Source organism: Thermobia domestica, chromosome 1 (genome assembly GCF_964235325.1).
Source record: "Thermobia domestica chromosome 1, izTheDome1.hap1.1, whole genome shotgun sequence".
In the NCBI taxonomy this organism is placed as follows: domain Eukaryota; kingdom Metazoa; phylum Arthropoda; class Insecta; order Zygentoma; family Lepismatidae; genus Thermobia; species Thermobia domestica.
In genome coordinates, this window is record NC_137454.1 from 35,155,411 (window position 1) to 35,175,256 (window position 19,846).

General features: G+C 35.1%; 2 protein-coding genes across 3 annotated transcripts in view; one reads left to right on the forward strand and one right to left on the reverse strand.

The window, feature by feature from the left end:
- The window catches only part of LOC145665994 (gamma-glutamylcyclotransferase-like), a 33,237-nt gene extending 28,734 nt beyond the window's left edge, over positions 1-4,503 (reverse strand). Inside the window, exon 1 of one of the 2 annotated variants that reach the window (XM_081733105.1) lies at positions 4,379-4,503. The gene's annotated coding sequence lies outside the window, so the exon portion shown is untranslated. The remainder of the gene's footprint in view (positions 1-4,378) is intronic. The other variant, XM_081733100.1, reaches the window with a different exon arrangement.
- An 8,501-nt stretch (positions 4,504-13,004) lies between these two features.
- Positions 13,005-13,352, forward strand: LOC145679050 (histone-lysine N-methyltransferase SETMAR-like). The gene has a single exon (XM_081749671.1). It carries the CDS (start codon positions 13,005-13,007, stop codon positions 13,350-13,352), a length of 348 nt encoding a protein of 115 aa, XP_081605797.1.
- Positions 13,353-19,846: the final 6,494 nt, after the last annotated feature.

The window sequence follows — 19,846 nt, forward strand, 5'->3', positions numbered from 1 at the left end:
TGGGTATGCTGGAACGAAAAAGAGGGAGAGGGCGAGGGAGTCTACAATTAATGGACGATATAAAAACAAAGATTATACGTGAAGGCGAAGACGTTACTGGAAGACCATGGCGGATGGAAGCTTCTCAGCTGCGGCAAGTGACCTGCCTGTAAGAGCAGAATACCCATGATGGTGATGAATGCTTATAAGAATGTTGACAAATGGCTCACATCTAATCTTAGAAAAGCGGTTACAGTAATAATACGTTGCAATGCTTTCCAACGCTGCGTATACAAGAGTGGTGAATGTTCAGAAAGCAGAAAATGCTTTCTCAGCAACTTGCATTTACCATTTCAATCATGATATATTTTCCGATGAAGACTTCACCTCATCAGAGGTACGAACAATTACGGTTACGGATGATGATAACGCTACTGAGTGCGAGAATGCTTCACCTGCTCAGACTATAGATAATCATAACAATGTGACTGATGAAGCACTTCAATCATCGTCTCAGACCAGCAAGCATTTATCTGCATCGTCAATTCTCCACAGTCCTCAACATCTGCCAACACTAACAGCTTCCCCGTGTCCATTTGCACAAAAGTGTCTCCGCGTCAAAGTATTTTCGATGTGTGTATATTACTAAGAGCTTCGCTCACCAAGAAATGAAAAGCTACACTGAAACAGTTTGAAATATTATCATCACCGAGCAAGAAAAGACTGCTACGGAAGATAGAAGAAAACAAAGCGAACGATACAAAGAGGAAAAAATTGAAAAAGCGAGGTCAAAGGCCAATAAGATTCCAGAGGAAGAACAACTAGTAGTTCCAGGACCATTCTCAACCTAAGAGAACGAATTAAGTGAAGCTGAAATAACTCTTGTGCGCGATGTCGTGAATCATTTGATGACTGGTTTCAGTGTGGACAGTGCAAAACATGGTGACACGACGCTTATTCGGGATATGAAGGACAGGGACCGTTCGTGTGTGATTACTGTTAATTCACACTCTTACACATTTTGTTTGCGCACTCTTTGACTTCAAGCAATCTAAGAGTACGCATTTGACTCGTTTTGTTTAATTGTTTTTCTCTGAAGCACACTATGTACCTTGGACCCACAAATTGTATCATTTGGTTGTCCAAGGATGAATATTTCCATTCATGTTTGAAACTTTCTTTTAGTTCTCAATATAATGCAGCTAGATCGAAATTAAGTTTATGTGCATACTCTTGCACCTCACTCTGTACGTTTTTATGTGCTTACAAGTGCAGACTTTGTATTAGATATTCTCGCGTTTTATGCATGCTACAGAGAAGATCCACATATATTCCGATTTCTTATATGTTTATTTTTTGAGATCATAATTCATGTTTCTTCCTAAAGTTTACGAAACAATGCCCCCCACCATCTTTTTCGTATGGCTTTGTTCTAAGAGCTGGAATGGCATATTGAAAAGCTACTACCTACCAACCTGAAGGTCCAAGTTTTATCTCTATTGGGGGCAGGACCTATTCTTCCACCCTATCTTCATCTTAATACTGCTCAGGTGTTAACTCAACCTGTTAAATGGTTACAAGCGGTATAATCTGACCGAAGCATGACCGAGTTTATATCATCTCCTTAATATATTAATGTCATGGAAGTGTTAAATCTTACTTTGACATAATCTGTGGTCCACAAAGAAGTAAGGAAAAAGTTTTTACAGCCCTGTATTGAAACAGTCGTATTGACGGGAATAATATTAAAGGGAATACATGCATCTGTTGAGTGTTAAGCAGATTTCAACTTCACATCTATTTAGTAATTTTATTATTAATAATTGTTGATGATGTAAGTTACCTGTAAATATTCGAAAGGACGTTGCAATAATGTACAGGATAGTACTGTATACCGTTAAAGGGTTAATAAATGTAATCAAATTTTTCAGTGTTATTCCCTAAGATTATGTTAAGTATGCTAAACAAGGCAAATGATTAACTTAAATGATAAATATACTCTGTTAGTTATATTTCTTGCTTTTAGTGTACACCTAGCACACGTGAGTTAATGTCTTGGGCACTTGAATTTGCCTACTAATGGTATTGAGACAGGGGCGCCAGAAGAAAATTTTCTAGAGGGGGGGCAATCTCCATGGTTGCTATATTTCGTCTGGTATTTCTGGTATTAAATATACGTGGTTTGCTATATTACGTATACATTTTCGTGAGCCAGAGGGGGGCCCGGTCCCCACCCTGCCTGCACCTTCGAGCGCCCATGTGTTGAGAATATATAACTTTTGTAGTTCTTTTATATCGTAGATGTATAGTTTAATTTAATCAATATATATTTGTCATAACTGTGTATGTTTCATATCTTTGTATCTTTGACGAGCCTTATTAATAAGCACGTAATCATGCAATATGTATGATTAAAAAGACGAAATAAATATTTGAATGAATGAATGTCATTTGTATCCGTATGCTGTATTTATACATATAGTACTGGTGCAGTATACGGGTTAAGCCCTCTTAAAGTGAATCTCTACACAAGAATCAAGCTACTCTGATAAGAAACTATCTTTCAAGGTATACTGGAAATCGTTGCACTGTTACTTGTACGTTAGTACCCCAGTTATATCATTTGGGTTTACATAAATTAGTTTCTAAATTAGGTGGAAAATAAGATTATGTGCATCAAAAGAAAATTACAACCCATATTGTACCTTTTGAATAAAATTAACACTTGGTAAGCATATCGAAAAAATAGTTTAGGAGAGTGAAATATCTTTAAATTAACACTGAAATTAAAAAAAAAAAACAACACTTGTGTCTATTTGATAATGCGAATGATTTCATCATTTTTACGTTCAAATTTTAAGAAATAGAAGTATCACAAATTTATGAGAATTAATTCATGTCATACAATCAAGGTGAAACAAATATTTTTTTAATAATAGATTGGGACAATACTAATATCATTGTGTTCACAAAAAACGCAATATTAAATTCAAAGCTAGTAATAAAAGGGATATCCCTGCCTTCAAATATTTAGGCATTTCCCTTAATTCTGGATTAGGTTGAATATTTCACACTAATCCGTGTTCGAATAAAACTAGGCAGATTTCAAACATCATAAGAGTTATAGAAAAATAGGAACTAATGTCATTTAGTGATACGACATATATAAAGAACATCTTAAATCTAAACTTTTATTTGGTAGTGTTTTAATATCGCCTGTTTCTCAAAAGTACCTCAATAATATGATAAGGGTGCAAGACTACACTAAGAAAATAATCATTTCACAATCACATTTTACACTACGGGATGATTTTCTGGCGTTCTTGTAAACATACATTCATTCATGATATTTTCCTTTCTTTTTATCAAGAATTCCACTCTTACAGTTAGTATTTTAGAAAGTGAGTCTTAAGGGAGGTGTTGTATGACTGAGTACAAATTTCCTTTAGGATGGCTTAGTGTATTGGGCGCAAATACAGCGTGGTGAGTTACGCCATACGTACTTAACAGAAAAACTAACCAACTTCTGCTAAGTGGCCCTGTAAAAGCTAGAATTCTATCTAACTGAGCTAGGGCTCAAGTGCAGCAGAGGGCCATATTATGCTCTATTGCTGGTATACCTAATATTACATTAATAGGGGAATTCATATAGGCTAGTCCAGAATTTAACTGGGATTTTCCTCTTATTAAACGACCTATACTAATAGTATTTGTTTTTTTTAATACTCTTATGCTGTCATTTCGTCTGATCTGTTCATTTTTCCGTAAAGTTTGCATTTCGAGGCTGCCATCTGCGACAGTTAACCCTCACTTTGTAACTGCCTTCACATAGCACCTCACTTCATCGTGGGTTCTTTATGATGTGTGACATAGTAAGTTTGACTCTTTGCATTCCATATTTCTACCTTATTGCACATGTAAGAGGTAAATTCCGAACATTTCCAGTACTTATACATTGATCTTCCAAAATAATACATCACATTTCTTTAAGTTCATAGCCAGCCTAAAAATGTAAGGGGCCCGGTAATATTTAGCGGGGGGGAAGGCAATCCAACGATTTTATTGTTCGTCACCATATTATAGTTCATTTGCAAGCCTACCATGAAAATTTCAGAGGGCTAGTAAAACTTTAGGGTGGCCCGGTCTCTAGACCCCCTTGGATACGGGCATGCATTTCTTTCGTAAATTTTACAAATATATGTTTACCTAAACTGAGACAGCAGCGAAACATAAGATTCCTTCCAATTTAACAGTATTTTAAATTATCATCAAAACGTTTATTATCAAGATTTGTTATTTATTTATCTACTACCTCTAACAGTTAAACCAACTGTACGTCTGTACACATATGTTATCAAGAATGAAAAGAAAAATCCATATTATAGGTCTAATATATTACCTTGAATCTATCAGGCATAAATCAGATATCAATTTTTATGCGAGATATGCGTAAAAATGTCTATTTTCTGCAATACGGCGTCAAAATCTGTCTTCAAGAAATCACACCAATAATACCAAACTATCCTCAATTTTCTTCCTTATCTTCTAAACACAAAGGCATTTAATATTCGGTGGTAGGACATATCATCTATATTGGCTACGAACTGGAAATTATATTTATCTCACCTCAAAATTGAGAAATTAATGTAATTATGCTTGTTTGTAATAGCATGGCGCGGAAATGTCTTTGTCTTAATTACTAAATGTTACATTTTTCTTTAACTTAAGTTAGCAAAAGCATGTAAAGCTTTCCCAAATGTAAAATATGTTGATCTGCACATACAAAACATTTCACAAGACATATGCTACATTTAAATAGCGTTCCATGTACTGTAAATTGGTTCAGCTCATGAATTCATAATTTTCTGTCCCGTGTAATGCAATACTTATGTCCCATAATCGTTTTTAGATCTGTAGAATTTGATAATGACCCAACTTGAAGTTGGCGAGTGTAATTGGAGAAACTACTTATGTACTCAAAGTAGGCTACCTAAACATACAAAGGCTGAACACTAAACATGTAATTTTAAACGCTTTTTTGTTTTAGAACAATTTATGTATTTTATTTTTAAGTGAGCATTAGTCCAAAAGAGAATAATTGTAATTGCGTAGTTGTAAATAATTTCTGTTATAATCAGCACGCTCGTTGTCAAGGGTGCCCATCAGGGGGGGAAGGTGGGACGCTTTCCCCCTTATGAGCAAATTGTGCTTCGGAAGCTCGAACAGGTTTGTTACTGTTCTCAGTTTGTTACTTTACACATACACTAAAATAATATTCTTCCATATTGACGATGATGATGAAACGTAGCTAGAAGTCATACTGTACAATGATGCTGCCCGTACACACGCTGACGATCTTTTAATCTCTGAAATGAAAACATTGAAAAACACAACAAAATTTATTTTATCTATAATAATGAACAAATAAAGAAATGATAATATGCATACAAAACAAACGAAGAAGAAGAAAAAGAAATGATAATATGTTTAAAACAAGTTTTAACAAAGAAGAAGGAGAAATGATAACCTGCAGTAATAGGTAGAAGTTAAAATTTATCTATATATATAAAAGAGAACGCACAAATCCTTTGTGAACTCATCACGCTAATGCGGCTGAACCAATTTCTTTCATTTTTGGGGGGTTGTTAGGATTTGGACCCTAGATGGTTTTTATCATATCACTTTAATTTTTAATTACCAGTGTCTTGAGATAATTGACCATTCAAGTGTCCATACGTACAAATCCTTTGTTATTAGTTCATCATAGGTAAAAATAAACGTATTTATATGCAACCCGCATGACCATGTGACTCGGCGGGTTAACATAAATGACAGGCGCTATAATGTTAACATTTACTGCAATTTGAAAGCGAAAAAGTAAAAATTATCTAAGTAACAAAGTTTATTGCGTTCCGGGGTGACCGCAGCGAAGCGGGGCGGGTTAACATAAATGACAGGCGATATAATGTTAACATTTACTGCAATCTTCTATGGTTTTTATCATATCACTTGAAAGCGAAAAAGTAAAAATTATCTAAGTAACAACGTTTATTGCGTTCCGGGGTGACCGCAGCGAAGCGGGGTGAACGCTGCTAGTTTTATCTATAATAATATTGAACAAATAAAGAAATAAGAATAAGTATACAAAACTAACGAAGAAGAAATAAGTGACATAATAATGAAAAAATGATAATGTGTATACAAATGAAAGAAGAAGAAATAGAAATTATTACCTTCAGTGATAGAAAGAATAATCGAAGATATTTTTTTCGGGTGTGAATGAGAATGCATGATGAAAATCGTTTAAGCCTTTAAAGGTATGGGGTTTTTAAGTGCTTTTGTTGACTTTCAGTCAAGAAGGTACAGCTTCATCCCTAATTATCGTAGGATTATGGTTCATGCGTCGCTCTTGTAAGAATAGAGTAGGCTCTCAGATAGTACCAATCACATGTACCTATCATGTACCTCAGGAGATTTTAATGTCAATTAATTTTTCAGAGCTTCCATTGAGGGGCACAAATAACATAGCGTTAGCAGATGTCTATAGAAGTGCGTATGGAACTGAAGTGGGTGAAGATTACATTTTCTTTATTTTGCACATTTTTTCTAAAGTGTTGTAAATATTGTACGTGTTTTCTAGTGATGCTTTTTTTTTATTTAATTGAAGTAAAGTTGACCATACAATACTATAGTATATACAGTACTGAAAAGGAAATTATTGCTAACGTGCTTAATCTCAGTGACATAGAACATTTATTGTTAGCTACATATAATTCATTTCTCTTTTATGCTTTTGTAAAATAGATACAGCTATGACCTGAAACTGGTCTAACACATTATAAGCATTATATTAGAGTCATTTAATCTCCCATTTGGCGACTTTCTGTGTTAACATTTTGACAACACTGTCCTTAATCATATTTATAACTGAGACATTTTGGTCGACTCTAGCAGAACATGTACTAAGAAAGATAAACTGAGACAGTTTTCTTCAAACATGTCAAGTGTTCTATGTGAGCACTTCGCGTAGCACGGCACACATCATGCCGAAAATGTATGAACTAGTTCCTCTGTCTCTTCAGTAGTCGATGGACGGCCAGTCGATTTGCGTTTACAGATACAACCCGAATCCCCGAAATGTTCACATAGGGCTGCCAACCGTCCGATATTTTATCAGACGTTCGTTTTTGAAACCGGACGTTAAAAGTCCGGTGAGTTTTCGTTTTGCTCTATTCTATTTAAATTATTCTTTTAATTCCGTGGAAAGTAGATTTTGTTGAATTTGGATTCTAAAATAAACCGCATTTGGCAACCCGCTGATCACGACCATAGCACAATTCCATTCTGCAACGATTTTGTTGTTCCGTTGCAATGATGTTATCGTTTGCAAGGTGGTAGTGATGACAATTTGTCCTATTTTTGGCTAAATCTAGTATATTTAGAGAGGCATTGGGCCATAGAAATATGCAAAATGTTATATAGCCTTAATTTTATGGAAGTTTCTTATGCAGGCATTATGAGACATTACCAGTCTCAGCGGAGCTGGTGAAACTTATTTTTCAAGTATATTTTGTGCGTACCATGATAGTATTGTCAATTTGATTTTCTGTTTTAAATACTATGTACAGGGTGATTCTTTTAAAACTCACAGATTTCATTTTGATCTAGAATTTCTAACTGAAGTCTGATTTTCATGCGGTTTGTGGCAAATGATCAAGGAAAGATGGGATACGTATGGGACTATGTTTACTGGTTTAAATTCACCCGGGTTAATATCGATCATGCCTCAAGAAAAACGGCAAATTTTCACCAGTGTACCTTACAACTGGCATGAGGTTTTGGATTTTTTAAGCGAAATTGCAGAATACAAATTAAGTGTTAGTCAGAATACAAATTAAGTGTTAGTAGTAACACCCATAAATCACATGTGGATAGCTATAGCCGGTTTCTTGCCACTAACGCCGGAGAGATTTCTTTGGCGATCTAAAAAGTCGATAACTGATATCTTCCATAACAGCCAGCTGCGGGGTCCGATGCGTCCCTGTCTCACTCAGAAGCGATCCTGTTTGTTCCAATTTATTTACTAGCGACCATATTGTGTTCCTGTCTGGGGCAGAACGTGAAGCAAATTTGTTTCTGAATTCCCTTTGGATAGCGAAAACAAATTCCGTTCTCCAAAATTTTAACGACAAACTCGTGTTGTTCCAAAGAATACACTATTCTCATTATGTCCTGATCATACCCAAACAGTAGTACATAACAATAGAGCACAATTCCCATTACAGTTTCCCAGTTTCCTGTTTCTTCTTGACCTTGGTGAGGTTGCCATCTAACGGAAAAAACTCAAATCTCCACATCGCACGACACCTAGTTCAAATTGTAAGGTACACTGGTCAAATTTTGCTGTTTTTCTTGAGGCGTGATCGATATTAACCCGGGTGAATTTTAACCAGTAAACATAGTCCCATAAATCTCCCATCCTTAGTTGATCATTTGTCACAAACCGCATGAAAATCGGACTTCCGTTAGAAATTCTAGTTCCAAATGAAATCCGTGAGTTTAAAAAAATCACCCTGTATTATTGACGGTAAACTACAAAAATTACATGTACTGACTGAACCAAAACTGAAATAAGTTAATGCTTCAAAAGTAACTAAAGTCATTAAATTCGAACTCCGAATCACTCAATTTTGTGTGAAGTACCCGCTTTCAGGATTTTCACATTTTTGACGACCGATGACGTCACAATCTTCGGAGTGTATGTGCTCCAGGAGGGTGTCTGATATTCATTTTCAAAACTTGGCAACCCTATTTACCTACCACTAATGAATGGCCTTCCCCATAGGTGGGACTCTTCAATTATTGGTACGGAAATGCTGTTGCACACTAATTACAAACTTCTTTACATTATAATGAAATACACAGAAAGATCTCTTTTAGTGCTCGTTGCTGACTCTTAGCGGTACAAAATGGTAATAATACTGCCTGGAAACTTCCTAATAATGAGTCACTTTCGGCGGCATTTTAATACCACCTACTTAATACTTCAACACCTACATGATGAGATACAATGGCGTGTTTATAATTCTGCTTCACGTACACATGTGACAGCAGCGTTGTCAAATCAATCAGACATAAACGGATTAATTTTCTGTAAATATGTTTTCAGTGATCTTTCTCTTAATATCTTTCTTCTACTTCTGTGTATAATATATTTCAGTTAAATAATTAGTTCTCATAGATATTTGAGAGAAATGAGATACAGTAGCTAATAGGCTTTCATTAGCACAACTTTGAAGTGCTCATTTACCTATAAGAGTCCGCTCTTCCACCATCGATTGTGTTGTATTTGACGACAATACCACTTTCCAATGGAGAAGACTTCCTTGCCGGTGTACAAACGCTAATTATGTATTCCGGTTTGAACGATTTCCAGAGACCAGAAACTGTGTACACCGTTGGAGAAGACGGGGTGACCAGAAACTGTGTACACCGTTGGAGAAGACGGGGTGGTGTTGTAGAAGTCCAAAACACAGTTCATTGAGATAATATGTGAATTCATCAGTGGCGATATCCTATAACAATCCGGCATGTTTGCCATTTGGAAAGATAAGTATTTCGACTAATCTATTAAGGTATAATATAAACATGCTATTATATATCAATTATAAGATAGCAGAAAGAGTTTCATGTAAGAGGCGGGTACGTTGCGCGTCGAGGAAGTCCTACAAGGTATAAAGAAATTTGATACCTAATTCCCTAATTACTATTTAAATGGCGTAACTCCTGAAAGAAGAGCACATATGTATTGCATCGATAATAAAAAAATACCATTCCTTCAAAGTCTCAGTTAAACATCGAATACAAGGGACGATATTTCACGGAATGAGGTTATTTTCAGTCGAATTTAAAACATATTTCAATAGTAGACATCAGCACCATAGAACTACGTCAGCTAATACATGAACTATATTTTACGAGCAGCTGATCCAATTTAAATAATAAGCCATAGTCTCGCATTAGAATTGTAGCACTTCCGTCATATTCTATTAACTTGCTAAATACATTCATTATAATATAAACGTCGTAAATTTCAGTATCTATTAAAATATTTAAAAAATGCAAAGAGCAACACATTGTAAATAAGTATATAGGTAAACTGAATTTAAGTGCAATTTAAACCAACCTAAATTTCTGGGTGTTGTTAAATATCAGGGCTTGAAATGATAACATGAGGCCCCATTGCAAATACAATTTATTATGCCTGAATCGTACAAAAATGAAAATAAAATCTTTGAAGCTGAACTGTACAGTGGGTTGCGTGTCACCAGGAAACTTGCACCCACAATGATGAATGACTTTACTACTCATACATGCCAGATGGCAGAGTTTTACTGAAACTCCTCCGCAAAGTGGAGAAGGGATATCATAGGAAAAGAAAAGGTACTTACAAAGCAAGCGTCCCAAACTCCATGGCGATTAATGAAGATTTGACTCAGTACGTATAATTCGACGGAGAGGTTAATTGCCATTATCCATGCCTCTTGCCCGTGCTTTTTATATTATTCAACCTTCTGATGTAACGTGCAGAAAAATAAATAAAAAAAATGTTTATCAAAAAGTAGTTCTGTTGCTGCTATTTTTCTTCTGGAAAGTCCATGCATTTGTTTTCTATATCACGTCACCAGATGTGTTTATATTTTGTAAAAGCAACGGACCGAGAAGCTTACGTAGAGGTCAACTGGCTGTTTGTTGTTGCTTTTGATGGGAAAGTTTGTTTTCCTATTCACACAACTAATCTTAACCATATGTTATCGCTTTCTGTTTACTATTTTTCACCATCCGTGTACGAAAATGTACACTGAAAATATGATTCCAATTTCAATTTTATGTTTAAAAAAAACTTATGCATTATTATGTGTCAATTTATTATATGACACTAGAACCATCATTTTACACATACGAATTTTTCATATCATATGTGTAGTGAAGTGTGAGTTCATACGTATATATCTTGAAATCCAGTAGGCAATGTCCAAGAATACCCCTTTGGCACAAAAATGAAAAAGCCTTTGATAGATCTGACCTCAGTATTGTAAACCAAGGTAGAGCATCTGTATATGGGAGTATTTCCAGTGCATGATCGCCATCTTGTAAGGTGCCATATTGAATCGCGGTAAAATATGATAAATGGCAAGGGGGACATATGTGGGTATCAAAGAGCACTGGAATTTACTCTTGAATCGGTTTCCGTAACGAAAGTTTACATATCTGTTTTCACTTCAGAGAGCTCTCTCGCTCACAGGAACGTATAAAAACTGTCCAAGTAAACTTTGTGTTATGAAATGTAGTCGTGCGAGAACTTGCAGGATTTTAACTAATGTAGTAGTAGTCACTTGATCTACAATAGGCACTGTACCAATCAGATCTTGAGACTAGTGAGAGAAATCGTTAATTAAATTGAAATGCCTGTAGTGAAAAATGGAATAGCAGCACTGTAACAAATTATACCTATTTCAAAGTGCGTCATATATATGAGTCTGTGTGTGTTGCGATTATGCATGGATTTAAATGCTATATAATAAGTTAAGTGCAACGGCACATATGACTTTACAAGAGTATGTCTTGAAGTTATTAGAAAATTAATCAAAAAATAATATAAACTGATGCACACAAGCAAATATTAACCTATTAACCTTTTGCTCTTCAGTTCTGATGTTGGAGATCCAAAATGAAGTGATTAGCACACAGTATCGTGGAGCAGTACGAACACTTAACAAATGCACTTACGTCACAATCTTCATGACCATAGACACTATTTTCTAATCTCCAGAACAGAGCTAGATTTAGGTTTGCTGGGGCCCTAAGCTACTGTAGATAATGGGGCTCTTTATGTGTCCAGATGAACGTAAGACCCTATATATAGAAATGAAGAAACCAGTGATATTTTAGGAAGCAGACTAGCAGAAGGGGCCCCATCACTTACATCATAGGGGCCTACACAAACGAAGCACTTTTGCTGTATGTAGATGCTATTTTATTTATTGTTTATCTTATATTTTGGAAATGAGCATTCAATTTTTTCCTTGAACTTTTTAGGCCACCAAGAGTATGGGGCCCTAAGCTATAACTTGTTTAGCTTATACGTAAATCCGGCACCAACGTCCCTCACTTATGCCTGCTAGGGCTAAAGGAGGTGGACTTACTGATTAGAGTGGAATCCGAACCATTTTGGTCGTTCAACTAATATTCACCAACTTCTATCATTCTAATATATATGCGAACAAACCCTTTGGTATTCTCTGCTCGTCATTACTATTAGGCGTGTGTTTCATCGACGACCAGTCTATTCCATCGCACTTTGAAATAGGTATATCTTGTAGCATGCTGCTATTCCATTTTTCACTACAGGCATTTCAATTTAATTAACGATTTCTCTTACTAGTCTCAAGATCTGATTGGTATAATGACTATTGTACTACATTAACAACTGCATTAGTTAAAACCCTGCAAGTGCTTGCACGACCGTGTTTCATAACACAAGTCTAACTCACACAGTTTTTATAAGTTCCTGTGGGTAACAGAGCTCTTAAGTCTGAAGTAAAAACAGATATATAAAATTTGGTTGCGGAAGTGGATTCAAGAGTAAATTCCAGTGCTATTTGATACCCCCACATGTCCCCTTGCTATTTATCATATTTGACCGCGATTCAATATGGCGCCTTCAAGATGGCGATCATGCACTGGAAGTACTCCCACATATAGATGCTCCACCTTGGTTTACAATACTGAACTCAGATCTATCGAAAGCTTTTTCATTTTTGTGCCAAAAGGGTATTCTTGACATTGCCTACTTGATTTCAAGATGGCGTCGGTGTAACAACTCAACGAAGCATTTGCGCATCGAGTGACTATTACTACATTACTTAGCAGCTCGAACTGAATCTTGTCACAAATTTCCATTCAAATTCAACTCTCACGGTTTATGGACCTTCCTCGTCAGTGTTGTGTGAGCGCGAGTCAAAATGGACACTAGCAAAGAGAAAATACGCTATGTTTTACAGTTTTTCTTCGATAAAGGCGAAAACGCAAGCCAGGCAGCTGCAAATGTGAATAGTGTTTATGGTTCTGATACTGTAACAGGCAATCACGCGCAAATTTGGTTTCGTCGATTCCGTTCCGGTAATTTTGATGTCAAAGATGCACCACGCACTGGAAGGCCAAGTGTCGAAAATGTCGATAAAATCATGGGCATTGTCGCGTCTGACCGTCATGTAAGCACTGTGTTGATTGCCCAAGAGCTAAACATTGCACAAAAACATTCCAAGAGCCAAACATTCCCAACATTTCCAAAGTTGGTCGTTTGTTTCTAGCAAAATTTTGAAAATTTGCCGGCAAGAAATGGATAATTTGCTCGTTTGTATGCTTTATAATATGTAAAGAGAACTGAACTTGCGATTATATATATATATATATATATATATATATATATATATATATATATATATATATATATATAAACGGATATAACCATGGAACTATTAGGTAAGTGGAGAGAACTACTTCGCACAAGGTTGCAGCATGATTAGAGTATACTGCATATTAAAATTACGTGTAGTAAACTGCAGGCCGGTAGCCAACCCAAAAATGTAGTGGGGGGCTGAAGTTATGGGGTGTCCGATCCAACCTTATTATAGTTCATCATCATATTATAGTTCATTTGCAAACGTACCGTGAAAATTTTAGGGGGCGGCCCCCTAGACCCCCTGGATACGGGCCTGGTATACTGTGTATAGCCATCAATAATATGCCGATCGACAACAATTAGAGCAGAATCATTTGCAGAATATTGACTCTTTCCTAGCATTGTTGCTAGCGCATTCAATTCGGGTATGCATTCTAGCAAGCTCAATTCAGTTTGGAAACCAAACATGAAAATCGAAACGCGTAGAGGAGGTCGTGTTTGGTTTCCGTTCTTATGCAGCACTTGGTAATGAAAGATGGGAGCTACTAACAAAAGCACAACGGGATTTTCAAACAAGTACAGTTAGCAGTTACAAATCAACTATGCAAGATCAAGCCTCATCTTTAAGCCATTCCTCACCACATTTTCTAGAATTCAAAAACAGTTGTAGTACAGGACCACGACAACGGCATCGAACCCGGGACTCCATTTTAATGCTTGGTTTTATCTTTCATAATTTCGATACGACCTAGGAACATAAAGTAAAATTCAATGTAAGCAAAATTAGTGCTTTCTTAATGTTGAATATACAGGGTGATCAACTATTATGTCCCAATTTTTATTTTACTGCTATTTTATCATAAAAGATGTAATATAAATAACTCTACCGTTATATTATGCTCCATTCTATGTCATTACGTGTCCTTATGTAATTGTTACGTTATTGCTGTTTGTTGCAGGTCTAACCAGTAATTAAGTGAAGATGGCGCAGAGACTGAACATTGCTGACCGTGCTCGGATTGCAGCGATGATGGAAGTATGGCAGTGATGGTGCAAAGATAGTGGAGATGGGAGAAGGGGAGACACGCGACTGTGGATGTGAAATCAATAAAAATACTACATGCGAATTTGTTGCATACGGGTTCGGATACTCAACAAAAGGGTATTGGGTTCGCAATGAGAGTTGTCATTTAAGAGGCTAAAGCTAACGCTGCTCGTATAGTTCAATCCAACGGCTAATGAAGAGGATCGATCGTAGACCATGGAAACAACATTTTGTCAAGGCATTGTCATTGGAAGACTGTGATATTAGGATAGAATTTGCTGAATCCACATTACAACGGATGGAAGAAGAATCAGATATCCTGAGTAACATTCTGTGGTCAGATGAAGCTGTGTTCCATGTGGGTGGGTTCACAAATCGCCATAACTGTCATTACTGAGCCCTAAAGCTACAATTGAAAAATTGCAGTCACGTTCTTCGCTGACTGTGTGGTGTGGTACTCGTGATGACACTCTTATTGTTCCTTACATCCTTTGTGAAACAATGAAAGCGGAAAGGTATGTGCACATGCTACAAACGTTTGTTTATGTTGGGATGGAGTGGAGAATTTGTAATTTATGCATGATGGTGTACCTTCATATTTTACGTTAATTTCGCGAGAAGGAATTGACAATGCTTTTCCAGGCCTCGTTATTGTACGTTGCGAAAATGTTGAGTGGTCACCAAGAAGTCCAGACTTGGCCCCATTGGATTTTTTATGGGGGTATTTGAAAGAGAAAGTATATCACAGAAAACCTCGTGATTTGAACACTTTGGAAGCAGTCATTAAGGAATAGTGTGTGCGGGTACCAAACGACATGTTGCAACAGTCTGTGAGGAACGTTGGGCCCTGACTGCAACGGTTGCTACTAATGCTGGTGCCTACGTTAAATGAAATACCAAGGACCATAGTACATAATAGAATTGACAGCAACCATGTAACGTTGTTAACGACAGAATAATAGTGAAATGAAAACGGGGATATAATTGTCTATCAGCCTGTACTGTATTTTGAGCATGTTACAATTATAGTCTTTTTTGATCACAACTAGTAAAGCCGTTGCTTTTCTATTTTAATGTTTTTCGGGAATAAATTTCAATTATATATAGCTATATAACATATACAGTATGTATTAAACAATTATTTTTTTATTGTCATTCTCAGTATAAAAATACAAACTCGTAACAGATCAATAACTATGAAGTTCAAGGTTAGATGTTCGATCTCATGACATTCTGTGTGAATTCAGTGAATAATCAATAATAGAAGCTTGTGCTTGCAACTAGTTATATGTACCTAATCTAGTATACAAGGATCATATATGCGGACAAAGTGATGTATGAAGAGATTGGTTGCAAATTTTTAGCAAAAACTTGAAAAATATCGTAAGACTTATTGAAACAGTTTTCTTCGTATTACAGTGAATGCTTGTAGCCGAGACATTTTATTTGAATTTCAGTTTCAGACTAGTCGGCGAAAAATCGAACCAGTTTTTGGAGAAAGCCGAAACCAGTTTTTAGAAAAACCGACATTTCGGTTTCTTCAAAACCAGTTCGGCTTTTCACCGAAATCGGTTCGGTTTTTTTGCCGACTGGTTTCGGCTTCGGAAAAATCGCACTGGTTTTAGTAAACGATAAAAGCCAAAACTATTTTGGAAAACACATAAAACTATTTCTGTGGAAACGGAATCGTTTTCAGGAAAACAATGAAACTCTATTCTGTTCAGAAATAGAAGAAGTTTTGAAAAAACTGAAACCGGTTCCGATGAAAAACTGAATCAGTTTTGGAGAAAACTAAAACCGAATTCGGTGAAAACCGAACCAGTTTTGGAGAAAACCGAAACCGGTTTTGGTGAAAACAGTTTTTGATCATTTTCGAAAACCGGAAACCAAAATGCCGGTTTTTGTGGCCACCACTAGCAATGAGATCAACGCCTAAGATAACCACGTCAAACAAACAGAGCTGAACAACGTATACAGTGCAACGGAAATCAACAAAATTATTGACAAAAACATCAAGATTAACACAAGTGGAAGGAAACAACTCTAGAATGGAAGGAGAAAATAAAACTGAAAAAAAGTACCGTTTCTACCTCTACCAGTACAATGAGTTATCACTGGATCACTGGTTATAACTGGTACATCACTTTCTGCATTTTTATATTATGCATTACGATCCTTAGAGAACTTTGTCTTAATGTAGAAATTATACCATTAACACTATCATTAAATTTATATTTCTCTATCATCCATGCTTTTTCTTCTATATTTTACATCATCACGAAGAATGAGATCAAGTTCTTCTCCAATAATGACGTAACATTTTTTAAAAATCTTTTTCACATTATTGTTCTTTTACCGTAGTCAGGACTGGATTAACCCATCTGAAGGTCCGCGGCTAGAAAAAAAAATGTGCCCCCTGCTGACTTTAACTAATACATTTTTGTGAAAATACAGTAGTAAAACTAGTTCTTTAGCTGCCAGCTTCATGTCAGTATCCCAACCCAATGTGCCACCTACATTTTTGCATCATTTAGCCTTTTACAACAAACTAGCTACATCTAGCGGAAACCAAGCATACTACAGAAAATGACTATGCTCACCTCACTAAATATTTGCTTGGGTACCTTGGCCATATCCCTAAACGTTTTTGAAGGGTGCATAGGATTAGTCGCCTTATATTTTGGAAATTCCTAAATGTATTTCTTATGATAGAACAGTACTGGAGGAGATGTCCGATCCCCTTCTATCATAAACCATGTTCAAGCTTGAAAAAAAAATCAAATCTGTAAGAGTTATGAAATATTCGAAAAGTTTTCGAAAATATTTAGAATCCCAAAATATTAACCTAAAATTTAATAAAATATTTCCTAAAATTTAATAAATTTTAATACGTACAAAAATTTTAACCTTAAAAGTAAACAAGCAAGTTGAAACAAAAACGCAAAAGAGTGGTCAGAGAAGTAGTACAAATTAAAAAAAAACTATGAAAATGTTCAGTTAATGAAATTGCTTTTCGCTAATGGTCTTAGACCATGAGATATTGTTAAATTTTAGAGTGAAATTGTTTTTATTATCTATCACATTTTTGAATAATTGCCTACCAGGTTTCCACTAGTACTTTTTTTTTAAACAATCATCACAGACTATGAGTGGTATCTAAGATATTAAAGTTCAACGAATTTTCAAACCAAAATTTAATAACAATAATCAAACAATTTTAAACATAAAGTTTCAACATTTGAACATTGTAATGTAAAATTTCAGTGATGACCTAATGACATTGCACCAAGGATGATTTTCCACTAATTGTCTTGAACTCTAAGTTGAGTACATTTCAAAGTGTCAAATTGTTTTTGTTAGATACTAATCGGTTTTAAAAATTAACTATTAGATTTTAAGTTCTAATTTTTCCACCAATAACTTTAAACTACGAGTCGTGATTACAATCCTAAGTTCAGAAGTTCTCAAACAAGATATAAAACATAAGTCGAAACTTTTAAACAAAAACATTAAATAAAATTTTCTAATCTTTTAAAAGAATAAACAATTATTTGAAAGTAATCAGCCAATTTGAATATTCAAACAATAACTTTCCATCAATAATCCTATACTATGAGTCGTCATGGCAATAGTAGTTTTCGAAACATTCAAACAGATTTTGTTTTTAGAAAAAAATTAAACCTCGATTAAGCACTTTGTTTCCAACTAAAAGGAATAAAAGCTTTTCTTCAAAATAAATTTTGGAAAATTCCAAACAAGTGGTCCAAAGTGATCTGCCCATCAGGTTGCACCAGGGATAACTATATACCAGAATCCTAAGAATATGAATTACAAATGAAGTCCAAAATGTGAATTGTTACATATTAATCGGTTTTAATAATTACAGTTTCAAGTCGTGGTTTAATGTTTGATGTTCTTGAAGTATATCAAATGGTCTCAGCCTCAAATTAGAAATAGGAATCAACGAATCAGATTTCGCCAAAGATAAAATTTCTCAATGACCTTAGACTAAGTCTTCCAGTCATTCATTTGATCATGTAATATATAAAGTTTCTCATATTAGATGAGGTCAAAATATCACATTTCAATTTTTGATATTTTAAACCAAGCAAGGGATAAACGTGAACTATTCAAATTTTTGCCTTATATATCAAAGACCTAGAGAACAATTACTAAATTATCGTGTTGACAATTCCCTTAATTTTTGGAGAGTGAACCTTTCCCAAAATTTAAGAAGAATATCTCAATATACTCATATATAATGAACAAAAATGAGACTCTGTCTTTTTCCATATAATCAAATGTTACAATAAAACCATATCTTCTAGAATATTGTCACTAAAGTCTTAAATTTGATTTTTTTACTAATAGAAGGAAACAACATGGATCATCCAAGTTTACACTAGTGGATATTTTAGTTATAGAGACAATTTACCAATGGAGACCAAGAGAATGTTTTATTAAGTTATACACATAAAATCAAACAGAACTAACTAATTTTACACAGATATGTATTTGCTTCCTAGAGAACATTTTCAAATTTAATATTTTTACCATTAATTTCATAATCAATTTAAACGTTAATTGTATGTGCCCCTATCGAACATTAAAAGGAATACATCAATGTATTAAAGCCTTGTGAAAGACAATGGATCCTGTGCTCAACAATATAACTATAGGTTATAGTAAAGCTTCATCAAAGGATGATAAATTTGGTCAATAAGCAATTACATGACAAATAAATATATTTTTCTTAATTTACTCCATAGAAAAGCACAAATTGGACAAATTGAATTTACAGAATTTTATGGTTGAGTTCCAGAGCCCATTTACTAAATTTTTGACAATTCTCGATAGATGTAGGATAACATATCCGTCCGAAATGTTGACAAGTTATCACGAATTTGCCTATACCCTATGAAAGACAAGGTCACCTCGATTCATTCATATAACAAATATGGCCTGATGAAGCCTTACCAAGGGGTTAAATTAGGAAAAAAGCTTTGAAATTTACATGTTTGATTTTTTCTTACCAATGGAAGCGAACGTAAAGATCCAATCAAACTTGCCAAGATATATACTTGAGTTCTATATTATAATTTAAAATTTAAAATTGACTGTTTCTGAAAATTTGTGGGGATGATCGTATTTATTTTCCGAAAATTTAGGGACTGAGCCGTAACAGACTGCCAAAACTTAGAGGGAAAGGTCCTATGTACCCTTAAGAAATTATGTGCTTTGGAAGGCACTTGAAATGTTTCTGTTCACACATGAAGGTGAAAAGGGACCAGTACTATTGCAGCTAAAATGTTTAAGAACGTACTATGTTTAACGTACAAGTAAATAAATAAGAAATA

Excerpts from the sequence above, each read along its gene's own strand:
- LOC145679050 (XM_081749671.1), top strand. The coding sequence starts at position 13,005 with ATGGACACTAGCAAAGAGAAAATACGCTATGTTTTACAGTTTTTCTTC.